The sequence below is a fragment of the Taeniopygia guttata genome, chromosome 2, assembly GCF_048771995.1.
Source record: "Taeniopygia guttata chromosome 2, bTaeGut7.mat, whole genome shotgun sequence".
In the NCBI taxonomy this organism is placed as follows: domain Eukaryota; kingdom Metazoa; phylum Chordata; class Aves; order Passeriformes; family Estrildidae; genus Taeniopygia; species Taeniopygia guttata.
Window position 1 is genome coordinate 14,412,213 of NC_133026.1, and position 25,257 is coordinate 14,437,469.

Genomic DNA, 25,257 nt, shown 5'->3' on the forward strand with positions numbered 1-25,257 from the left:
AAGCAAAGCTGGACATTTTCCAATAACTCCACTTGTTTGTACATATGCCTAATCGCATGGCTATATACAGGTTTGAGATACAGTCTCAGCAAAAAATCAATCCAATCATTTACATGTGTCACACTTTCAGGCAAGGAAGACCCACAGCAGTCATTTATATCACTACAAAATATGTGAAGACACTAATCCCACAGTGGATTTTCCACTTGGCTCAAGGTTTGCCCACAGGGCATGTGATGCAGAAATCCCAACAAAGGAACCGACACTGAGAAATATTGACCAACACTGAGCTCCAAGTGCCTAACACTGCGTCCTTAATATTCCCTTATATAGTTCCTAAATGGAAATAAATGAAAATGCCCATCATTTTACTGATTTACAGAGCTTCAAGACATGGTTTCTATGGAAGAGAATTGCCATAGCTTCTGATCTAAAGCTGATACGTATGTCTGTAATTTCCTTTCTCCTTTATCCTCTTTTAGTTTCATTAATTACAGGTATTGGTCAGAGAGGTTGTAGACAGCCCACAAGGGACAAATATCTGAGTTTCCAAAGTGTGGAACTTATTTTATGTTCTGAACTTTCACAGTTTCTGTGAAAAACTTACATCTACCTTATACTTTTAAAAGTTGAGTTCCTAAGGTTGTGATTAATATACTACATAGATCCCCAAAGGATAATTACAAATTAATCAGCGGTTCAAAACTCCCAGATGGAGTGCTATAAGGTTGCTGTAACTTTAAAGCATTTCTTTTCTCCTTTCATAGAAAGAAAAAGGAATCACAACTGATTCTGATCTCCATTTGATACAGCTCTTTCTCTGTTCTTTCAGCATTCGAGGAAGCAAACCCAAGGCTTCTATAACTTACCAATTAGGCAGGCTTTTCAGTGAATTCAGCAGTACATGCACAGAGCACTAATCCAGCCACAAATCATTAAACTTGTTAGGCACATGAAAACAATGTTTGATGGATATAGAGGTGTACAGTGTGTGTGAGTGTGTATATACGCATGAGTCTCTGTATGCAAGTTATTTAGTCTAGTTCCCCTACAGAAATGTATTTGTGATTCTGTGTGAGGCTTTGCAGCCCCTTCTTCCAGTCATTCTATAGCTTAGGAAGACTTCCAAGTGTCAAGCCTCTGTTAAGAAGCTTTATTTGAAACACACAGAAACCACTAGGAATCTTTCCATTATTTCAGGAGAAGATAGACTGGGCTCTTATTCTTAAAACACAGTATATGGCTATCTAAACTTTGTTCCTTGCTGTTTGCAAAATTTCTGTAAGACTGCTGGCACTCAGTCTTTCTCTCCCGTCTCCACACATGTAAAATGAGAATGACAACTTTACCTCAGAGGAATGTTGCAAAGCTTCACTTATAAACAGATTGGCATACTTGGATGAAGTTGCTGTACTAACAAGAAGTTTTCTGATTGATAGGCATCTCTTGGGAGGTCATAGAAACAAAAACAAAACCATATAGTGGAGTTTTCGGATTTTTTTTTTTTCTTTAAAGAGCCTATTCTTATGCCTGATGGCAGTTTGTGTCATCTTACTTTTCTCTCTTATCACCTAGGATATCTTTCCAAATCTAACCATGTCAAATTAGTAGCTAAATACTAAACTAAGCCTAGGCATAACCCTCATACCTGAAACACCCACATGACAAGCTTGAGGTACAGTGAGTAAAAAGAAAGTTAGTTTTTAAAAAATGTAACTATTTTTCCAGTCTCTAAAACCCTTAGCTGTCTCAACATAGATAAAGTAACTATTAAACAACTGGTAAAATTTAGACTGCATTTCATTTTGTGAAGAACACTGGAAAGTTGGCAAGAGGTGAGATTTTGCAGTGAAATAGGGAAGTGAACAAGTTGTAAATGACTCTAATATCTTCCAGATGGCATATTTTACTTGGGAACTGAGTTTAGAGTAATTAGAGGCATGTGAAATTCCTATAAATACTAAACTTCACCAGTTTGACACTAGAAAGCTCCTTCCTCTCTGAAGTCTTTAAACTGCTAAGTGTTTCTTTTTCCCCCCACTTAAAGTGGAAGTCAAGCATTTGTAAATTTGTCTTATTTGACAGACAGAAACCTTTTCCATGAAAAGATAGCATTTTTCTATGCCAGAAAGTTATGAACTGAAGTTTCTCACTGAAGAGGTTTAAAATTGAATGTTTCTTCCCAGAAGAGGTTTTCATTTTATATACTTGGACCATTATATTATAATTTATTACAGTATGTGGCAAGCAGTGAAATCTGTGGAATTTACTGTAACTTCAAGAACAATCTTTTCATTGGTGAAATGCTTTTTGCAAATAGATGTGCTGAAGACCTTAGCAGATGAATTTTGCTTTTACTTCCCTTAGGACATTGTAATGCTAAAATGTCAAAATCCAACCCATAACCTCTGGTCTTTCTTCATTTTCTGCATGACAATGTTACATGCATTCCAAAAGTGAATCCTGGTGTTCTCATTTCTGTTGAAGAATTTTCCATATTTTATTTGGTATTAATAGAATAGACCCAAGTAAATACAAGGTAAAATATTCTGTCACCACTTGCACCCTCTTTAGCTATATGTCAGCGTAAGCCGACTTAGATCCATTGGTAGAAAGGGCCTAATCTCATTTGCAGCAGATAAAGATCTGGCTATTGTTCTCAGTGGAGCTGTAAGATAAAAGTGCAGATACAATCTTGCTTATTTGGTTCAGATCTTCAGTTCTGCCAGTCCCAGGTATTCAAAAAACATGAGCCAAAATACAAGGAGCATGTGATAAGATGAAGGATACTCAGATTTTAAAATAGTAATTATGGTTTTTGTTACTTCTGGATTTTGAAATGTTATTGGTTAAGATATGATGCATTTCAGATTCCTTTGTTCAGCAGAAAATTAAAAGCTTAATTTTAAACGAAAGTGCAAATCCCAATGCATTCAATTATTCCAGAAACCAGTGTAATAATAAGACTGCTGCTAGCATTAGTTGGAATTTAACTGTTGCAGTGGTAACTGTAGATCTTCATTGATGTCTTTGTTACATCTTTTCTCTTTTTCACTACGCCATTGTCTTGTACTAAAATAGACCCTCAGTAGTTCATTCTTAATGGAGACCCACCATCAGTTAATGGCATTAGTACATTTCTGAACAGTGGCCAAATCCCAATGGCCTTATTCCCAGAAATCTCTTAGGCTGACAGGACTTTTGTATGAATAACTCCAGTGAATTTTGGCCCTGGGTGAACACCATAAAAACACCAGCTCACAAAAGACCAATGGAAACAAAGGCCCCCCAAACCGACAGTAAATTACTCAATTGCAAATAGTGCATTTAAATATCCAGCACTTTAAAGAACTCTGGGATTTAGATGATCTGTTGTCTCCCTTAGGGAGCTGCATCTGCACCCTGAATCCAGTACAGGCAAAACCAGTTTAAAAGCCTCTTGCCGTGGGCACTGACTCCCACCTTCCCTTCTCATGGAGTTTGCACTGCCTGGCTCATCCTAACTCAACTGTGTGCATGTCCATCCTTGGAGAAATGATCTGCTGGGCATTTTAGTAGAAGGGAGAAAGGGAAGGAAGGCAGGAAGGAAGGCAGGAAGGAAGGTCGGCAAAGACGTGCCCATACCAACAGGTGATTTGTAAAAATGGGGAAGGGCCTCTCCATTGAGAAGACTGCGGTGTGTGACAGGAGCAAGCAGTCTGGTAGGAACACACCATGCAGGATCCCATGGCACTAAACACACTGAGAAGGGGATTAAAAAGGGAAAAATCCCTGCAGTTCCTATGGCACCCAGTGATCAGGGAGCACTTGTGCCCTGCTTAGGCTTGTTGAGAACACAGCAGTCACCCAGGATCCTTGGGGGGCTGCAGGCTGCTTGCACCTCCATCAAGATGTTTTGTGAGGCCCATGTGTGAGGAATTCTTTCCCCTTGGTGTGGACACCTGCACTGACAGTCCCAGCTACAGGGAAGGCTGGTGTGTCTTCACACGAGGGGTCAGTCCCCATGAGATTGGTTACCTTACAGGAGGCCCTGGAGATTGCTCAGGCTGCACAGGGGAAGTTCAGGTGAAGAGAAATACAACAGATTCTGAAGTTACCTAATTTTTTTTTTTTTTAATAGCATGTACTTCTTTTTCTTGTTGCTAATAAACTGGGATTAAGTTGGTGTCCCTTGAGTGCCTGCAGCTTTTAAGCTTTTAGCTCTGGGATACAGATTGCCTTGTGCCACAAGCACTGCAGTAAATCCCACACCTCTAACCCTCAGTAACTAACGGGGCACAAAGCCACAGTGCAGAACAACTTGAAGCTCTTTATTTAGATTTCTTCTTGCGATGCCTTCTGTTCAACTAAAGTGGAGACTTGTGAGGAATAAAAAAAATCTTTATAAAATAAAGGCAAAAGAAAGATACATACTAAGAAGAAAAATTTCAGAACCAAAGATAGTCTGACCAGGGTGGATAATTCACGTCAGGAAGAAATTTAGCAGCTTGACTGGATGTAGAATCAGAGTGATAAAATAAAGAAACACTTGGGAAATTTATTAATCCTAGCAGGTGAATAGCCAAAGTATTCATAACAACCATAGAGATCACAGTAGGCTGCAGAAAAAATATGGTATACTTGGATGTAAATTATAGTTTTATATATTTCACTGAGTGTTTTGTAAGATTAAATGGCAGATATTTAGATTTCAGAGTTTCTTGAAAAGGAATTTTTTAAGGAAAAAGGCAGAAAATCTCACTGCCCTGGTAATAGGCAAATATGTAGAAGTGGAGTGTAGCTTGGCAGAATGTCTGGTTTCAGGAGCAGGCAGGGCTTTCCAGCACTTGCACCTCACTTTCTGCAGAACAACATGCAATGGTGCATTTCAGGGTTCTCTGGCATGTTCAGAACTGAACCCTTATGTAAGCACTGTTACCACTTACTAGAAACTTGTACTAGAAAATTCACCAAAATTTGAATTCTGCAGGTCTTCATGTTTTTCACTGCCCAGGGCTCATTTTATAGGTGTTGTTTGGCCTTTTCCTTAAAACCATAATTTACACTTTCCTAAAAAAGAATTAATTCTTTGCAATTCCTTAAAGACTTTGTAAAAGAATTCTAGATTCCCTTATCTTTCCACAGGGAATCTCTCCCAAACATGGCTTTACTAAACCATAGAATTAGGGCTAAGTCGTATGGCCTGTTCAGGCAGCAGCTGGGAGGAGCAGGAAGTGTGTGTGAGCTCTTGCACTGCTCTTCATCAGTCTCCCACCCAAAAGCCTTGCACACTACAGAGGGTGCAAACAGAAGTGGATATCTGGAAAGACCCAGGCAAGCAAAAAGGGAATGCTTTCTGCATCAAGGCAAAACAGCTCCATGAACATATTCACTGAGTGTCCTCTTCTGGGCAGGCATCTCCTATTTTCATATCTGAACTCATGCTCTAGTCTTTCATCCAAAACTACACTCAGTGGCTAGCGCCATGTTTATATTTATATCTCTCTGCCATAAGCCCTAAAGGACTATAAAATTACAAGAAATATTTGCCACACCATTGACAGCAGTAACTGAGTGAAGAATTGCCAAATGGGAAATCCAAATTTGCAAACTCAGTATTCTGGGCTGTGTGCCAAGTCTGTCTGGGTGCTGCAGAGGTGACACATTCAGTCTTCTCACAGGGATGCCAACGTGCCAACTGTATCCCTGGCATAGCATCTTCTGACAAACTTATGGAAAAGAACTGCTACCAAGTCCAGAGGGACATGCAAGCTGCTTTCTGAGCTTCCTTGGCAGCAACTCCTTTTCCAAGTTGTGACTGTACTTTCTCCTATTTACAAGACCAGTTGTTTGTGATATGCTGCGGTCTCTGGTAGGATTTTGAAAAGTGCAAAAATGACAGCAGGATGTTGGTTTCCAAGTATAAACTAGTGAAATCCAGAGTAATTTTATTTCTCTAAGAAATAATAATACAGATACTCATTTACTGCAGCCCAGATATCATATGTTGCCACCAGTGTGGGAGAATCCAAATCCATTTGTTAACTGCCAAATGTAAAACATGATCATTAGAATATGAAAGTTGTGGGGCTGATCTCTAAAGCTTCCTGTTTCCAAATTGTTCTTCTTACCCATTGTCTCATAGCTAAACTTCTTCTCTGTCTGTCAGTAATTTTTCAAAATGAAAGAAGAAAAATTGAAAAATCCTCCAATCTTCCATGGGGCTGCATGACCTCTAACTTGCAAAAATCCATTAGAAGAAAGCCTTTTAGTAACCAAATTGTGTCATTTACAACTGCACAGCAGCCAGGAAGAGCGCCATAAATTACGATTCTGTCACTACAGCAGACAATGGAAAGTGTGGGCAGGCTATTGCTATAAAGGAGAAAAACTAGGAGTGGTAGAATTTAATTAAAATGGAGGGGGTTTTGCCTAATTTACTTCCAATAATAGCAAAATTGATACTTACAGGTTAGTTATTTTTTGGCTGTATATGGAAAACTTAGCAAGACTATATAACATTGTTTATTTTTAAGGTGTAGCAGAATAAAATCACTTAATCCAAGACTTTTGATTTTTTAATTTCCTTTATATATCAAGGAAAAAAGAATGTAAAATTTGCTTAGTATATTTAGTTAATTTTATTTCATGCCATTTGAAAATTTATCTACTGTAGAAGCCTGAGCAAAGAAAGGTGCCTGGGAAACTGGTGAAATAGTGTCACTGTGGAGTAAATGGAGCAAAGACTGTCACTGAGATGCTGTGGGTTTATGTGGTTACTCGTGCTTTTTAACAAGAAGCTGATTATTTGGAATAATGTTGTCTTGTTAAAACTTCTCAGCATACTATTTTCCTAAAATATAAAAACTAGTAGCATGTATTCCTGAGTACTTTCAATAGGTTTTGCAGGGAACCTAGAGCTGGAATTTTAAAGGATATTTCTGAGAAGGGAAAATAAAAAACAAACCAGAAAAAACCCAACAATTCTGAAGTCTCTTTACAACTCTTCTCCTGGCTTCCAAATCCTGTTATACACATATAATAAAGACATTATAGAAAGAACAGAAGTCTAATTTTAAAAACTACAGGCTACTTAAGTATCTGTAAAATTATCTCAGAAATGCATATTACCGCTTTGTATTTCCACCAGTCTGCACTGGGACAGTGAAGCTAGTGAGCTGAGCAATTGCTACTAGAAAAACCAAATACATAAGAAGAAATGCAGTTAACACAATATTTCACATATGTTAATGCTTACAGTTCCATCAGTGTCAGCTTTATTTTCTATTTGATATACAGCAAAGCTGGCACACAATTTTAACTGATGAGGTAATGTCATTTTTAATTTAAGGAGCCTTAAGCTGTCCACTTTAACTAGTGATATCATCTTTGCAGCTGTCTCACAGGACTTCATGTAAACATAAGTAATGTGCCCTGGATGGTTTGGAGCAGAGTTGTTAAAAATGACATTGGTCATCATGAAGACATTTTTTTTCCCTTTGATCTCTTTAAAAATGCCAGACACACTTTATTGTCCTGTCATTTCTGGCTCTTCCTTGTATATTAATATGCTTGAAACATTTCAGTAAGCATAACAGTAGAATATAAAGGTCTAAACAAATTAATGGCAACATTTTAATGTCAGTCGTAGTAAGATAATGAAAAGTAAATGAGATTGTCTGGCTAACAGCAACTTGTTAAATGAAAGGGCAGCGTGGCTGAGACAGAGAAACACAGCAGCAGGGAAAAGCCTTTTGCTGCTGTCTGAAAGAGTCACAGGACACAACCCAAGCTCCAAATGCTGCCACCTTCTAGGAGAAGATTAAGCTAATTCTACAGATTTGGTCTGATCCTCCTTCCTGTCTGGGGTCAAGTGAAATCATCTGCTAATAAAACTTAAGAACAGACCTGTCTGTGCGCCTGCAGGTTCTCCCTCCCATGACTTTCATTCTCGTTTTTATTCCCCAGGCTGGTTTAGCACCACCAGCCTGCTGGGCTTGCTCTCCTCAGCCCTTGAGCACCAAATCTCAGATCAGACACTACACGTTGGCATCTCTGGTGATAGGGCTGAGGATCCCTAAAGTGTTGCTCACAGGCAAACTTTTACAACCAAGCATTATTTAGTTATTATACACTTTTCCTTATACAGTTTTAGGTTTGATGTAAATAATCACAGAGGTTTTAGCTCAGTCTGTCTAGTAATCACATGCTGTGCAAATATGAATGTTGTAACATGCACTTCTTGATTCAAATACCTAAGCGAAGATGATTTGTATTGAAACTATTTTTGTCTGAGAAAAACCAAGTGCTGTGACTGACTTGTGGATTTTGTGATGTGCTCCAAACTATTTGTCCAGATAATAAGGAAAAGAACAGATTTTTGTACCACTGATCTGCAGCATCATGGAGTTTTGAATGAAATCTAATGTTTAGGGATTTATTTATTATTCTGTGGACATATGTTTGGAGGACAGCATATGGAAATCAAAGTATTGTTCATAAAGAGCTACAGCCAAGAAGACATTTTTGAATTCATAACAGAACTTCACAGTTTGAAAAGAATGCTATGCATTATGTATTGATAACAACACTACACAGACAAAGGAACACAATTTAATAATACAGAATTGTGGTCGTGAGATTTCCTTTTTTTTTTTTTTTTGTTAATTGGTTACTTTAGCTGACATTGTCTGCAAGCATAATGGACACCATTCTTCCTAATAGTTCCATGTTGCCAGATGATGTCTACAGACATAATGTAGTCCATTTTAATTATTTCATTTTGCTTACATCTTTCAGCATAATGCATTTTCCAAGCAAGCTAGCATTTTTCTTGATTATCTATGTTGTGTTATGGTTTCTAAATTAATTAGGTCTCCTTCTTTCCTGGAAGTTAAAAGTTTCTTCCTTCCATTTATCTACCAGGTATGATTATGTTGAAGTGATTGATGGAGATAATGCTGAAGGACGCTTATGGGGAAAGTACTGTGGAAAAATTGCTCCCCCTCCTTTAGTGTCTTCAGGACCATATCTGTTTATTAAATTTGTTTCTGACTATGAGACACATGGAGCAGGATTTTCTATCCGTTATGAAGTTTTCAAAAGAGGTAAGAAACCGTTCCTTGTTACATTGTGCATTGTGATTTTTATTTGCATCAGAAAGTTCACCTTAATTCTTTGGAATGGGGAAAATGCATGAAAAACTTGAAAGAGAAAATCTTATTATCCTAGTCATTCCAAGGTGGGGTGTGTGTTCAGTGGCTGTAAATCATTATGAATCCAGTGGGTCAGCTGCAGTCTGAGGGTTGACTCCTCTGCATGAAATATGGTAGTTTTCGTCAGCTGTTTGTTTCAACCATCTTAAAACCATTACCTTTATTGCTTTCCTTTTTTAAAAATAATAATTACTGTATGATTTACAATGTTACTGCCTCAGCAGCACTGCAACCTTCTGAGTGGCTGGGTTATTTTGGTTAGTGTTTTCTCCGCTCTCCCAAGGGATGGTTGTGGGCTCGGAAAGGACCCGAGTACACGTGGACAGCAGATGATGCTGCTGCTGTTTCACAAATCATATTTGGGAAGTAAAGGAGAAAAGCAGCTCACACTGATCACAGGCATAACCTGCTGGATGTTCATGGCAGGAGTTAGTGCCAGTGAGCACAATTAACTTTATGGGGGCACAGAGAAAGCCCAGAGAAACAGAGAGTGCAGGATTAACCAGACAGAGAGACACTCCCTCTTTTATAACTCTTCCCGAGTCAATAGCTAGAAGGGCTGTAAGGTCACTTTTTTTGGCATACATCTTCCCTGTAGCTGAAATGGAGATAAATAATTAATATATTCAATTCCTGGAGAATACAGGACCAAAACTCATCATATATGAAAAGACAATAACATTCACTTTATAGGGAAAAAAATTGACTTTAACATCAATGTTTAGAGTCATATTCACAAGAGCAGCTCAAAACTTCAAATTTCCAATGCACACCACTCCCAGTCAGTGCCCCATTTTCAGAACCAGTCCAAGTCCCTTTTATGCATCCAAACCAGAGCCAGATTTTCAGCTGTGTTCAGCACACACTCTTGGTGGCATCTGTACTGTTAATGAGGAGAAGCACAGCAGTGAAGTCTTTTCTATTGCTATTGCAGCTCTGAACAGTGCTAACTGGGGCCACAGACCTCTTGTTCACCATCTTCCCTGTCTGTAAATCCACTCTTGACTCCCAGAAATTCTTTTACTGACCTTCAGGGTCACATTTTTTGAAAGAATTCAGCATCCAAATGACACCAAGCTTTCCTGAAAAAATATCTCTATTTATTTTGATATCCTTTGGAGCCTAAACTCTTGAAAATGTGTTCTGACGTTTCTCAGTGCTTATATATGCAGTACCATCTTTCATAAAAAACAAGGCTGAAACACAAGATGAAGTGAAAGAATGATCTGTGAAACAAACTATTTTAGTAACTGAACCCTTTCAAGAAAAAGGTTTTATTTATTTCCTGACAGTGTAGTGAAAACTCCTAGCCCTGACAGGAACATTGTGTTTATTTCCTTGTGTGGCCATTTACATGCCTCAAAGATACATATTTACCATATTAAGATGGCATTATTAATGTGATTTTACACACATGGAAGTCAGGAAACGCAAAATTATGGCTCCCAGAGCAATTTTAACTCCAGTTCATTCCACATAGACTGTATATTAAGGCAGGACAGTTATCACCATGCAGTGTTAGAAAATGCCATGTGTACACAAAGGATATAAATTGTCATTGCTGTGGGAACACAGCCCTATTTAACTTCTGAAAAAATGCATATATGCTGTACCAGTTTTGCATTTTATTATCTGTGTCAAATAAAGCAGTTCACTCTTTTGCACAGGTGAAGCTCAGCTGTTCACACCAGACAAGTATGTCTGTTTTAGCATATTCACAACTTGGTTCATAATTTTCCAGGTATGGGAAGATAGATCCCAAGCCCAAGGTCCTGTGGTGCTGAGCTGAAGGCCAAGCTTCATTCCAGCACAAAGTATATTTTTGCCCATTACTCTTTACTTCACATTCAGATCTGTAGCCAGAGAGATACTGAAGAAGTTGTAAAACTAAAACAGGACTAAAACATGAATCACATTTTGCCCAACACTTAGCCCACAGAAAATGTTCATCATTTTGGCTTGGGTAGACATTCTATTTTAGGGTGCACGAGTGACGTATTCACTAGGAAAGGATCTACACAGTTCACATTGAATATTCCTAACTTTAGTCAACTAAATTTATAGTGTAAACTAAAAGAAAAGAAAGCGTCAACCAAGAAGGCAAATGATTTTTTGGCTCAGTGACACCTACAGATAGCAGATTAAATTATCCCCAATGTAATCTCTTTTTCTTTGCCCTCTCTGTTGCCTCTTCTCTGTATTTGTTTCAGTTCATATCTCTTCCTTTGTTTCATAAACATGTACACATGTAGTTTCTCCACCTCAGAAGTATCTACTTTTGGTATCTCCACTGGAACCTTTTCTGCCAGTTTTCCCTGCACGCTGCCCCATGGAGTTCCTCGTAGCCTCAGTATTGATATAATTCCTGCAGCTGCTTCACACTGTCAGTAAAGGGTCAAAATCTTTGGAGGGCATTTTAGTGAGACAGCTCCCCTGAAAACAGTTTCTGTTTCTTGCAGCAGATTGATTCAAACATGGTTAAAATAAAGCAAGCTGGCATTGAGATAGCATGTGTGAGTGTAAGAGCCTGACAATTGAGCACACTCGGAGCCAGGATCTGGCTGTATTTAATAAAGCAATAATGATCCTGGCTTACATTTTATATTGCATCTTTTATTGGATTCCAAGAGGAGTACAGAGCACTTTATGCTATGAATGGCATAGCAAAGCTATTTTATCCTGGAACAGCAGCTACTGGTGGGAGTGAAGAGCAACAGCCAGAATACAGCCCTCTCCTGCATGACAAGGAGACAAGGGAATGACAGGGAGAGAAGAGGAATATTCAACTAATGTGTAAGGGGGTGATTTAATTATAGGCAAAATGTAATTTCCCAAATTGGAATAGGTCAGGTTACATGAGCATCAATATCCACATCTTCCAAATATGCCATGAAGTGTTCTGAATATTGATGTGATAGTTCAAGAATTTCCTCTCGGTGTCTGTTGAAGGGCAAGAATACCTGAACTGAGTAAATTCATTCAGACCTCTCTCTTGCGTGCTGAATTTAGCTGGGAGGTGGCCAGATCTGTGGAGGGGGTAATATGTTTGGCACATTTACAATGAAAACATTTTCTATAGTGAAATAAGAGTATTCATATATGCAACAAGCCAGACTGTTTTCCTTCAATGATCTGTGTTAGGCATTGGAAATCCTCTAAGGCTCCTGCCTACAGTCTCTAAGGATGCTGGGCGTCCTCATCCAGATTGGGGCCTCATACACATCATCCTCCTGCACAGACCTGCCTGTTGCAACCAAGCTGTGCTCTCTGTGTCCTTCCTCTCCTCCATGTCTAAGGACCTTCATTTGAGTCATCCTACCCCAACTCCCCAGGCAGCTGATATCCACCAATGCCCCAAGTCCTGTAAATTACTCTATTAAATTTGGAGTGTCAAAGGCAGACCTTGTGGGAAGATGTGTGGGCAGTGCCTGCAGCTGACTTCTGAGCACACCTGCAGGTATGGGATCCACACAGAGGATTCCCAAGGGACCCGAATAAAGGAGAAATGAGATCCGTCAACAAGAGAGGGATTCCAGTTTGTCCCCTGTATTCACAAAGCAAATCCAGTGGCCTGGCCTTTTATACCCTTACATCTTTACTGCCAGTTTCCTGCTCCACCAAGAGCACTGTTTGGAGCATCCCATTATGCCATGGTGGGAACATCAGGGAAAGCTGGTGTGTCAACACTGACATTAGGTGACTTCTAGCAACACTGCCTGTAATCACACAGTTTATCATGCCCACACTAACAGCAACATTTTACTGGTGCACCTGTGTCAACACCACTCAGAATGAGTCACCCACCCTCAGTACTTGTACGAATTACCTTTCACATTTAGTTTGTCAAGGAGGCATAGGTCACATCTGGCAGAGTTACTGAGTCCGTGCTCCAGGAATCCGAAACCACTACTCCCTCTACTGAATTCACTCACCCGCTTTTGTAAAAAGTTCTATTTCACCAATAAAAGCCTGTCAGCCATAAGATTTAAAGATTTGAGCTTGAAGGGGCTATAATTATTTCTCTAGGGCTCTGTCGAGATTTCTGCAGCTTACACTTTCATTGTTCCCACATGACTTTGTATTTGTCACAATTTTTTCTAGAGCTGGTACAAGTTTTCATATTGTTCCATACAAATTGAAAATTGAAGATCAGACAGCATATGTGGATTGGGCTTTAAATGCCTGACTATCAGTAATAGGAACAAGCTGGCTGAATGATTAATGCAGTGATTAAAATGAGGTGTTTCATTGAAAAGCCACCTTTGCTGCTGGAGAGACAATACAACCTAATTTGTTTTCCAGCTTACTGCTTTGCTTAGTAGCACAGTGTTAACCCAGTTGATTTTTTTCCTTCTCCTACAGGACCTGAATGTTCCAGAAACTTCACTTCATCAAGTGGAGTGATAAAGTCCCCTGGATTCCCTGAAAAATATCCCAATAGCCTTGAATGCACTTACATTATCTTTGCACCAAAGATGTCAGAGATTATACTGGAATTTGAAAGCTTTGAGCTAGAACCTGATTCAAATACTCCAGGGGGAGCATTCTGTCGCTATGACCGATTGGAAATCTGGGATGGATTCCCTGATGGTAAGAGAAAAATGGACTGTAATATGCATAACCATTACTATATAGTGGCCTGCAGAAGGCATAGTCTCATTTTTTAAACTGTCATGCTAGAGAGATCCTTGCTTGATTTATGTGAAGTGAGTTGAATTAAAAAGAAATTGAGAAAATGCTCTGTAAATTCATTCAATAAGGGATATCATAGTGTGAATGATTTTTTTTTTAATGAAATATGTTCAGTTTTAACAGTTGGCTTAGCAGAAACCTCTGTTTTAAGTGGTAATACGTGATGAACCTCCTACACTAAAATAAATTAAATTCAAAGTCTTATAATGAGTCCTCAAATTTTCGCATCTAACCCAAGAGTATAGTCCAGACATTCCCAACAAATTGCAGAAACTGGACTTCAGGTACTGACCCTCTGACTTGCAGAGGAATTGTGTTACAGACCAGCTGCCAAAGCAGAGGATTTCTTTGCCAGAGAAAATGTGGTGTCCATGCAGTTGAAATCATAGTGACTAAACAATTACACAGGTCAGTAAACTGTCACTGAGTTATTCATTCAGGTGACTTCAGTGACCGGGCGCTGCAAGGTTCCTCCATTATAGTATTCTCTCTCTTCCAACAGTTTAAGCAAATCCAAAGGTTTTATCTTAATTTGTTAATTTATAATCTCTGATTAGATGGCCTCATGTGTCAGGGTGGGTGTGTTGGGTACCCTTCTGGAATGCCTCTGCCATCTCAGTAATTTTCCACTTAGTTGTTGACCACACTTGACCTTGTGCGCATTCACTAAGTGCATAGCTAGATATTAGCTAACCCTATAGAGCCAGGGAGCTCCCATTTCATCTTCTGCCCAACCCCATATCCCTGTTTTACACTGAGTCTAGCAAATAAAATAGCTAATGATTTCTTTATGTTTTTCCTGTACAATCTTGGGTCTGCAAGATTCAAACCTCCCATACGCAAGGCAGCCTTGTGTCAATTCTCCAAGCACCCAGAGCCAAAGGCTGCAGCTCCAGCCTAAAAGGGATTGTTCAAGCTGAATGCCCAAGCTTTAGGGTGCCCAAATGCCTATATGAGCTGTGTGGAAGCAGCTATGTAAAGCTGATTATTAATGGAAGCAGCTATGTAAAGCTGATTATTAGTGATGCCTTTTTCACTGCTTCTGTCTTTGGCATAAGCCAATAAAGAGAAGCATCTTGAAACTGTCTTTTTTCTTCTTAATTTTAAATTTGTAGCAAAATTCAGTGACTGAAGATTTATGTTGTTTGTGTTGGGCACTAATTAAAACTAATTCCGTTTTCCATTAGTGGATAACCCATATTAATAGATTTTTTTTGTTTGTTTTATGAATAGCAGTGGCAGCTTCTGCGAACTGCTAATCCTACATTAATATATATAACTACATTAATAAATATATAACTTAAGGAATATACTTTAATGACATATTAAAACTTGACTGTTTTCCTATATAAATCCCTGATATAATTTTGCTTAAAGCTTCCCGTGATACTGCAGGAAATATATATCTTTTAACATATATTTGTGCTTTTTTTGTTCATATTTTATGCTTAATGAGTTTATCATGGCTCTTTTCAATCCATTTCAATAAAGAGTGAAGAAAGACACATAACAGTAACTAAAAGACTATTTAGTATTTAATGCCTCAATTAGAAAAACAATCTTTTAATAGTACAATAATGATGTCTGGAACAATTAATAATAGGTTTATTTGTATATAGGCCAAATCTGTCCTGTAGAGCTTACATTTACACTGATATTTGAAAAGATGATCCAGTAAATCAGTTTATGTGTAATATAACCAAAAGAAATGCATTATTGTCAGTGTAGAGGGTTTCAAAGCAGTAATTTCTGGGTTCAAGAAAGTGGCTAAGCCATACTGAAGACCAATTATCAACAGGCATTATCAGGCTTCTGCAAACTGTCTCACAAACTCTCTACACTCAAAATGATCCTGGCATCCACTAAGGGTATCTGCATGTTTACTTGTAAATTTTCAACAGAATTTGTAGGCTGGAAAAAATGTTTTCTTTGATATAAACTGCTGGAGGTTGCAGCAGTTATAGGAAAAATGTTTGCTGCATCATTTCACTGTAGGATGATCCTCAGCCAGCAGTCAGTCTCTCTTGTTTAACTTAACACTACAAAGAAAGAGGGAATGTGATTGCTTATAAATGCATTTCAGGATGAATCCCTGGGAAGGAGAACTATTTCAACTGAAGAGCAAAGCTGGCACGGGAAAACACTGGTACAACCTGGCCATGAACTGAAGATAGAGAATGTCTGGATACTGGAGAATATATATAGAGAGAGTATCTGGGAGGGGGGGGGAAAGATCTAATTTGCATCCACATGGAAATAGTAAATTTCTACACAGTAGTAAATTAGACAGTATGGTTCCCTTTGATGGAGGGAGACTCACCCAGAGAGAGTCCTTGAGCCATTTGTCTTTTTCCCTTTAGTCTGTGCAAAAATATTCTGCACTATTAACTGAAACACAGGCATGGTTGTGTGCACTTCTAATTTGCTGGTGTACACCCTTGCACAGTTTTAGCACACATCAATTTGCACTTTCCCAAGAAATTCCTAAGTGTGATTTGTAGGACAGTGAAATCCAGGGATCATTCTCAGCAGGCAAGTTGGACATGGCCAGCCAGTTTTGGAGGCAAGAGCCCCATAGGGGCAAGCTGTGTCACTCTCAGTCTGGTCCCAGGAGCAGTCCCTGGCTACTGGCTGCAGGTCCAGAGGGTGTCCCCTGGCCTGCTCTGTTTGGTGATAGAAAAGAAAGTTATTTTTCTTTGTTGTAATGCATTGCTGCTCTCATGCCCAGCTGTGTTGAAGCTGCTATTGCATTGATATAAATGTGACAGTTTTTTTAATATGTGAAAAAAATGTTTATCCCTCAGTTCACATCCCCTGATACACAGCAACACAGCTGGGGTTTCCTGGGATGATGGCGGTATTGCAATAGGAGAGAGAGAACAGTTTTTTGGAGAATGATTGTGGTCTCAGCTAGAGCAGAATTAGGTGGACAGCCCCCTGAACATGCAGCTCCGGAAAACAAGCATGAGCATTTGAGCCAGGCACAGCTAATCCCAAAAAAGCAAAGAATAAAGAACAGAAATATTCTTTTTAACAAATTTTCACAATTATGTTTAAAAGGATATGTCAAAGTCGGTAAGCTTCCGTTTATATTTTATTTCTACATAATTTCCATTTCACTGATGGAAAACAATTTTCTGTTAAAGAATTTGACAGCAACTGTAAGTCATTCAAAAAAGACGTTAATCCTGAAATGCTCTGTCACAATCATGGAGTCCTCAGCCTACCTGGTTGTCCTTTCAGTGGATTGAAGCTGACAAGTGCTGAGTATTTGCTACTTGATTCTACAAAATACGTGCTTATCTTTGAAGCATGTGAACAGTTAGATTGCCTTCAAAAGGAATTCACCAAGGACACTTACAGGACTGAAGTTAAACAGTGGTGTAAGTGTTCTGCTGTTTCGAGAGGGGAATGGTAGGCATTCAGGAATGTCTCAAACCTGGCATTTTGTTTTGTGAAATAGGACCTGTTGAGGAATATCTGAGAACTACAGGTGCTTGTTGCAAATATTGTACAGAAAAGGGACCATGGTTTGAAAGAGATAGCAGGTGGATTTAAAGCAGGAGAGTGAGTAGATCTCAGAATAGAAAGATATGATTTTGCATGAATAAACCAGATACCAAAAATATCTTTGCCCAAGGCACAGATATATCTCAGCCAGCATCTGCTGAGAACACTCCATTGATGACTTTGAAGAAAAATAGCCCACTCAAAATGAAGACTAGCTTTAGTGATGAATTGCACATATTCATCATGAAGTTTTCTTTGAAGCTCTATAGGCTGTCTACTAGGGCTCAAACATAATTTAAAGAAGTTTACATATGGTTTGAGAACCACAGCCTAAGCATTGCTGCTTCAGTCAATACCACAAGAGCTCCCACTGAATTACAGAGCAAAGCAGAATGCTTTACTGCAGTCATTAACATCAGTGCAAATAAAGGTTGCTATTAATCTAAGTGTGTTTCTCCTGTTGTGGTTGCTTTCTACACTCTTGTGAGAAGCCATTAAGATCTAAGAGCAGCCAGAAGCTCAGTGTAGCTGAGTACTGGAGTGTGAGGATGGAATTAATTTTTTGTTTGCTTCTTCTTCAGCATCCTAAATTGGGTGCAAGTATTTTTTCAATAAAAATCATAGTTATGTGAAAATACTGTCCACAACATACATGCATACTTATGAAAGCAGCTTTAAAATTAAATACATGGCTAGTTAACATAACATTTGTTTTAATAATTTAGAAGTCTAGATATAATATTTTATAAGTCTAGATATTTTAGAAGTTTAGATATAACTTTTTTCCTTGCTTTTGTTTGGTTGGGGGGTTCTTAACCTAATTCCTAAAGCTAATATTTCAGCTAGATGGGTAAAAATGTATTTCAGTAATATTCAGAATTTCTTCATATCAATATTCTTTGTGCAGAAGGAAAGAAAAGAAGAATCAGTAAGGATAAGTTTTCTGTTTAGTCTTGAACCACCAGCCACTTGCCATATATTCTGCACTCTGATCTGTAAACCTACAGAAATATTTATTAAGGCTAATAAAGGATTTATTCAAGCTGTAGAATTAGATTCTGCATTTTGGGAAATGCATGCAAAATAGGTTTCTTTGTTGTCCCTCCATCTTTCAAACAGAAAGTTACTCAGTTTTCCACCATATAATACTGTGTCAGTGAAAAGAAGAGCCAAGGTCTCAGAAATTGCTCCAGCATGGGCAGTTAGATGAGGTAGCTGGTTCACTGGAATGCCTTTGTTCTGCAGGTGGTGTAGGAGCATCCTTGAGTGAGGACATAATCCAAGAGACTCCATTTGGAGTATCTCTTTCTGAGGGCTGCTGTTATAGCAACATGATGGTTCACAGTTAGAGGCTGACCTAATGACTTTTCAGCACCTTCTGCCCCAAAATTCCCATTTAGAACTCTACACAGTCTAATATGAAATTCCATTTCACTTCCTAAGGAATTGTCAGGAACATGGTAAAAAATAACCAGTGGCATAGTCTATCTAAAAGACAGCAGTCTCACCCCCTGAATGACTCCTCAGATGGGTTTCCTCATCAGCATTTATTTGATGTGGTGACTCACTAAATATTGGATAATTTATTGTCATTCAAAAGTTTTCAAGACTTGAATGGAAAAAAAGAATAGAAGGGAGGAACATTGTGTTAGCTATTTATAGAAGAAGGAGAATTTTTATTTCATCCAGTTGTGCTCAGATCAATATTATATTAGCTCAGCAGGCTAAGGTTTACATGTTGCACAAAAAAATTCAATACCTCTTTGTGTCATATTCTGCACGCTTTTGGCACTTGCATGCACATAGCTGGCAAAGGGAATGGTACTGTGATGGCAGGGCCAATCTGTTGAAGACCCAAATGCATAATCACTAAATATGTCTTAAAAATTATACACCAGTGAGTCATGGGGAATCTTAAAGCCCGTCTGCTTTAAACAAAGTTCTCTTCTGTTTGTCCTTTCAAAGAGGCTTCCCTACAGGAAATGGGAGGAGGGAGGCTCAGAGTACCATAACATGGTAGCCTTATCCTCCTTATTTTCTTGCAGTTCAGAGCACCAGCAGCAGCTATAATCTTAAAAGTCATCCTGAGAAGGATCAGGATCAGAGCTGTTTGCACACAGAAAATGTAAAGAAAACAAAAACAAATACAAAACAAAAAACCTGCTGCAACTGGAATGTGGGGACCTTATTTTGTGTTTTTATAAAGCCGCTAATGGTAACAGTCTAAACAAATTTCTCTCTCTGAAAAATAAACCTGTGAATCTTTAATAATTTCTAGGATAAGGAAGAATTCAACTCATATCCTCTATAGGATGTTTCATCCTATATGCTGCATTGAACAACCTTAGTGGGAAAAGTCTGAATTGGCAGGTATTTCAAATGCCACAGGATTGCCAAGGCAACTGAAGAGTAACTGTGGCCAGAGTATAGATAGAAAAGCACATGCTGGCAGCAAGAGCTGTAACATCTGAGCTCCCTTCTTTCTGGCAACTCTAGGGCCTTACAGAAATGTGTAGCTTACATAAGTAAGTATTAAGCTATTCCAAGCTGGAACTGTTTTGCTTGTTGGAAAATGCCAATAAAGGACTAGAAAATTATGTTAGCTGTAGGTTTTCTTTGAACTGTGAATAATTAGGATATCTTAACATTTTATATTTTAAACTGAAAGTGTAATGGACTTCCTAGAGAAATGACAAGGTGTTAATTTAAGCCTGGAAAGCCAGTGGTGTAAGCATTAGAATGACGCCTCATGATTATTTTCATGATTGACTCCATGGGTGGGTTTTAGCATTATCTTCTCTTATTGTTTGTAAGCACAGATGTACCACCATTCCACAGCCTAAGGACCTATCTGTAGGGAATGCACAAGTGCTAGAAGGCCACATATGTTGGTTGTGAATTGAGTAGCTTAATTAAGGAAAAAGATTGTCTCACTGCACAGGAAATGCTGAAAAATACCAGAATTGGTATTAATATGAAGAGAGATCATGTAACTGTGTCTTTATGTGTATTCTGTGACATGTAGAAATACTTAAGAAATTCTTGCTCTTTTGAAAGGCTGAAGATTTCACTCCCAAATTCTTTAACAATATTTTTTAATATTGACCATACGGGCAAAAGAACTATGGGGGTGAAAGCCAAAATAAAGGGGAATGAAGAATCATTGTTCATAGCCTCAATATGAGTCAAAAATGTTTTTCAAAGTTTGAGATTAAATTAACAGATCATCTGCAGTGTAGAGCATAAAACCTGGAAGGCACTGTTTGAACTCCTCACAGCATCTTGTGTACTAGGTTGGCAAATCAGACCATTCAGTTGCTCTTGTCATAAATTGGTGCTTCAATCACACTTTGGGAAATATTTGTGGTGCTTTGTATGAGTAATTTTGTGCATCATTGCCCTCTCTTCACACTTCGAAGGACACTTTTCTAAATCCTGGCTCTGTACATTTTCAGAGGTTCATGGAGTGCTATCTGGAGCATTTGAGAAGTACAATTGCTAGGGTAGGATAAACAATTTATTGTTCATCACTAAATTATGGATGGCATTGTTATTTTGAGCTGTTACAGAGGTTGAGGGTTTCCTGCTGAGGGACTGTCTTTGGGAGGATATTGTAGTGGCACCTATTGTTGTAGCAGCACTGGCAGTTTACTATTGTATCCTGTTTCTTTGCAGTTGGCCCACACATCGGGCGTTATTGTGGGCAAAACAACCCAGGACGTGTCCGGTCTTCAACGGGGATTCTTTCAATGGTATTTTACACTGACAGTGCAATAGCAAAGGAGGGCTTCTCAGCGAACTACAGTGTGTCACAGAGCAGTGTCTCAGAAGGTCAGTATTTATCTATCCCGCAGAGCTTCTTGGAAAATACTCTCTGTTATGTCTTCTTGCACACCAGGTGTTGTCTGAAGCTTTAAAGAAACCTTAAATAAATAAGAGGGTAGAGAAGGATGGGTTCTGTTTTCCTCTTTTTTTCTTTTCTTTTTTTTTTTTTTTTAAGAACAGCTGACCTTTGAAAAGAAGTGCAAGAAGCAGAATTCTCCTTACAGTTTTATTCCACTGTATTGCCAGGAAGTTGGGTTAATGATTGTGAAAAACTGTGCTGACCAAGGAAACGCAGGAATGCAGAGCAATTGAACACTTGCATTAAAACAATGAAACATGAACAATGAATGCACTATCCAAAGCCTTCTTTTATTACATGGAATAAGCTTTGATGATCGATTTCTTGAATAAAAAGAACCCATTTAATAGATGTGCTCTCATTAAAACATTTCATAAGCTATCGAAGCTTCGTTCTCTGTCTCGTATTTTTTCTCACTTGACTCATTTTCATGCTTACCCTTTGGACAGAGAATGAAATGAAGTGAGGGAAACAGGAAAATAACATGCTGTGTTACACCATGTCCTTGCAGATTTCATTGCTTTCCTCAATGATAAAATACACACTTTATATCAAACTCCCTCTTTTTTTCATCTTCACTAAGTTTTGAGCAGATTCACACAAATTTTATGTACTTGTTTAATCAGAAAAGGGACAAAATTAAAATGAGTAAACCAAAAATTTAACTGTAACTCCCCATCTTTCCTCCACTCCATGCCTTTTTAACAGCTTTCTTACACACATGTAGGCAGGAAGAGGGAATGGGGGACAGAGCCTCTGTGGATGGGAAGCATTGTACCTTCAGCTAGTTTGGTTTCTCCTTATGTAGGTGCTGCTCCCATCCCTTCCTAACCAGCACAAGCAGCTTGTGTCCCCACGTGCACCTCCACAGTCACTCTCCCTAGGCTGTAGATGCACCATCACACTGAAGTCAGAATTAATAATATCTGTTATGCCGAGATGCCTTCAGCTCTTAAACACAGGACAGCAGAACAAAAGTTGGTGTGTATGAAAACCCTTTTGGATGACAAGAGCATTTTATATGCTGCAGACTTAGAAGTGAATTCTCTCATTAAATTTCAGTCACCCTTACTCTTTGTGTTGTCTGGCCACCTCCAGGGGACAGCCCAATCTACTTATCCCAGACACTTGAGGTGTCCCCAGGAGTTACTTGTCCCTCTCAGTAGACTACAGAGAAAGCCAATGCATCTAGATCAAGTAGACACTTTTTAGGTATTTTGATATTACTCCCATCTATCATGTTCTGCGTTCTCTGTAGTGGCTTATGGCTTTCCTTTAGGTTTCAAGCTGAAGTTCCTTTTCTTTGAGTCTTACCCTACTGTAGTTCAGCTTCAGTACTTTACCACATACCTAATACATTGCAGCAGCACAGGACTGGGGGAGAGTGTCCCATTCCACAGGAAATGCAGTTGGTATGATTGAGTTATGGGAAGCCCCAACTACAGATCCTATAAAAAGCCCTGATAATATTTCTGAATGTAAACTTTTGGATCCCTGATAAAAGATTTAAGCATTTTTTTTCACCAAAACTTTGTTTATTTAAAGCTCATCTTTCCAACTCATGGTTGTTGAAAATTTCAGCTCAGGACCCTCCCCTATTAGAGAAACATCAGCTCAAGAGAAGGTGAAATAAAAAGGAACATATATCCAACATATATACAAATCTATTTCAGACTTATTTTAGCCTAAATTCTAATAAAGGAATGAATTATATTTTTATAGTGTTAAGTTCTTGAACAGAAGCATAGGCACATGGAGTTTTTTTCTCCTGCCATTGCACTGACATGAAGGCCCAGGAGCAGCTGGGTGTGAAGATCTGTCTGAAGCTAGTGTCTTCTCTTGCCTTAGTAGGGGCTGGAGCCTTTATTTTTAAAGATTGAGAGAAGAATTGAGTCACTCTGCCCTATCAGCCTTTGAACTCACTATAATGATTAGGAAGTCAATTGATTTTAAATTAGCTAGATCATTTTTGTGTAAACAAAAAGAGATTGAATGGTGATGATCAACTCATTTACAATACACCACATTACAGAAGAGCTGGTAATTTCCTTAGGTCAATAATTTTGTGGCCCAAATTAAAATTTTGTTGATTTACTTCATTCTATTGTCCAGAATCCAAAGAGAATGGATAAAATTTTAATATTTTTAAAGCATTTTATATTTTTTGTACTGAAGTAAATAGTTTTAAAATAAAATTATTTCATAAAGTCATCTAATTTGTCTTTTCTAAGTTTCTGCATAATTTTGAGGTGAACATACATTGTTCTATATTATGAATCCATAGGAGTGTCTGTGCTAGCCTAGGATAGACACTTCTATTGTCCTATATTAAAATGGCCACAATACTGGGCTAAAATATTTGTATAGCATTATTGCTGCAGGAATTGCCATGGCAACTCAAATGGCAGTATTAATAATGACACCATAAGCCCAACACTGCCTCACTTAAAGTTGCTAAAGTATTCAAAGTCACATAAAAATAAATTCTTTAGATATTCATATTCAAAGCAGGTAAATGTTCTTATTATTCAAAGTCTAAATCAAAAAGCTGACCATAATAATGATGGTAAATTATTTTTCTTCAGATTTCCAGTGCATGGAACCACTAGGCATGGAGTCAGGAGAAATTCACTCTGATCAAATCACTGTCTCCTCCCAGTACAGCGCTATGTGGTCTTCAGAAAGGTCCCGGCTAAATTACCCTGAGAATGGATGGACCCCAGGGGAAGATTCAATCAGAGAATGGATACAGGTAAGAAGATAACATTTTAAAGATGTTATTAATAATACTCTGTGGAGTTTATTGAATGTGGAGAATGCAAAAGAAAGGAAAAAAAATAACACAGTGAAGTACTTCTACATAATTTAAGAATCATTGCAAGTGAATAGCTCATATTCCCCATTAGACAGAAGAAAAAAAAAAAAAGACTTACTCCCAAAGGCATAGAAAAAGAAAAGGTCAGGAAGATAAATTCTTCTACTTCCCACATCTATTGTTTTTGCAGTCTTCTGGGCACAAATAACAGAGATTTTGGTTTAGTGGAAAAGTCAATATTAGTTTAACATGCACTTAAAGTGGAATGTCCCAGTAAACTGAGCATGTGCTATGTCTCTAGCTGATTACAGTTAAGCATTAATACAATGTGGTGTTTTCATGCACTCAGATTTCACCTCAGAAGACCTATGTCCCTGCTAGAATGTGTTACTCACAGAATGAGTTCAATGGTCTCTGTCTGGTGGCTATTCTTCCACATCCTTAAACACAACATTCATTACCAAGATGGGCTGCCTCGGCTTTGCTCTGTTAGCACATGAGAAATCCTGCAAACATTTGTTACCATGAAGAGGCTCCTTGAGTTCAGTCAGTCTCTTTGTACTTGTTTGTTATATATTATCGGGTTCAAGCTGAATGGCACATAACCCTTAACAGGTTCAGATTATTCATATCAATTACTGTGTACAAAAAAACTATACTAGAAGACAAGTATTAATATCATCATATGACAAACCAGTGATTATCCTCAATTTTAAGTTGACTCTACTTACCTGAAACCTAGAATCTATTTATGTTGGCAAAAGCTAAGAGAAATGCTTAAGCATATTATATCTAAATTACTAATATAGAAAACTTGTTCATAGATTTGAAACATTCCTCCTACTTCTGTTATTTTCTATAGGAAATTACTAACTGACATATAAAAACAATGCCTTATTAGCCTTTCATGCAACTGTTCACACTGATGTTTCCTGTGAGGTTTGATGTCTGCAAGAAAGCTCAAAAACATGTTGAGTAGTAGCTAGTAAAGGGAAGAAAGAGGGGGAAATCTTTCATTTCTGATCCCTGACACACAACGGGACTCTCAGGTGTCCTGCTTGGGGGCCCCTATGCATCCTGAGCTCTTGGCAATTGAGTACAATGGACCTAATCAGACTTCAGAGTGGCAAAAAAAAAAAAAT

General features: G+C 38.3%; 1 protein-coding gene across 8 annotated transcripts in view; it reads left to right on the forward strand.

The window, feature by feature from the left end:
- NRP1 (neuropilin 1) overlaps nucleotides 1–25,257 on the forward strand; it is a 114,281-nt gene that overhangs the window by 38,174 nt on the left and 50,850 nt on the right. For all 8 annotated transcript variants that reach the window (XM_030264366.4, XM_030264364.4, XM_030264363.4 and 5 more), the window contains 4 exons: nucleotides 8,905–9,086; nucleotides 13,557–13,784; nucleotides 21,072–21,227; nucleotides 23,886–24,052. In XM_030264366.4, coding sequence (XP_030120226.3) covers nucleotides 8,905–9,086; nucleotides 13,557–13,784; nucleotides 21,072–21,227; nucleotides 23,886–24,052 — 733 coding nt within the window. The remainder of the gene's footprint in view (nucleotides 1–8,904; nucleotides 9,087–13,556; nucleotides 13,785–21,071; nucleotides 21,228–23,885; nucleotides 24,053–25,257) is intronic.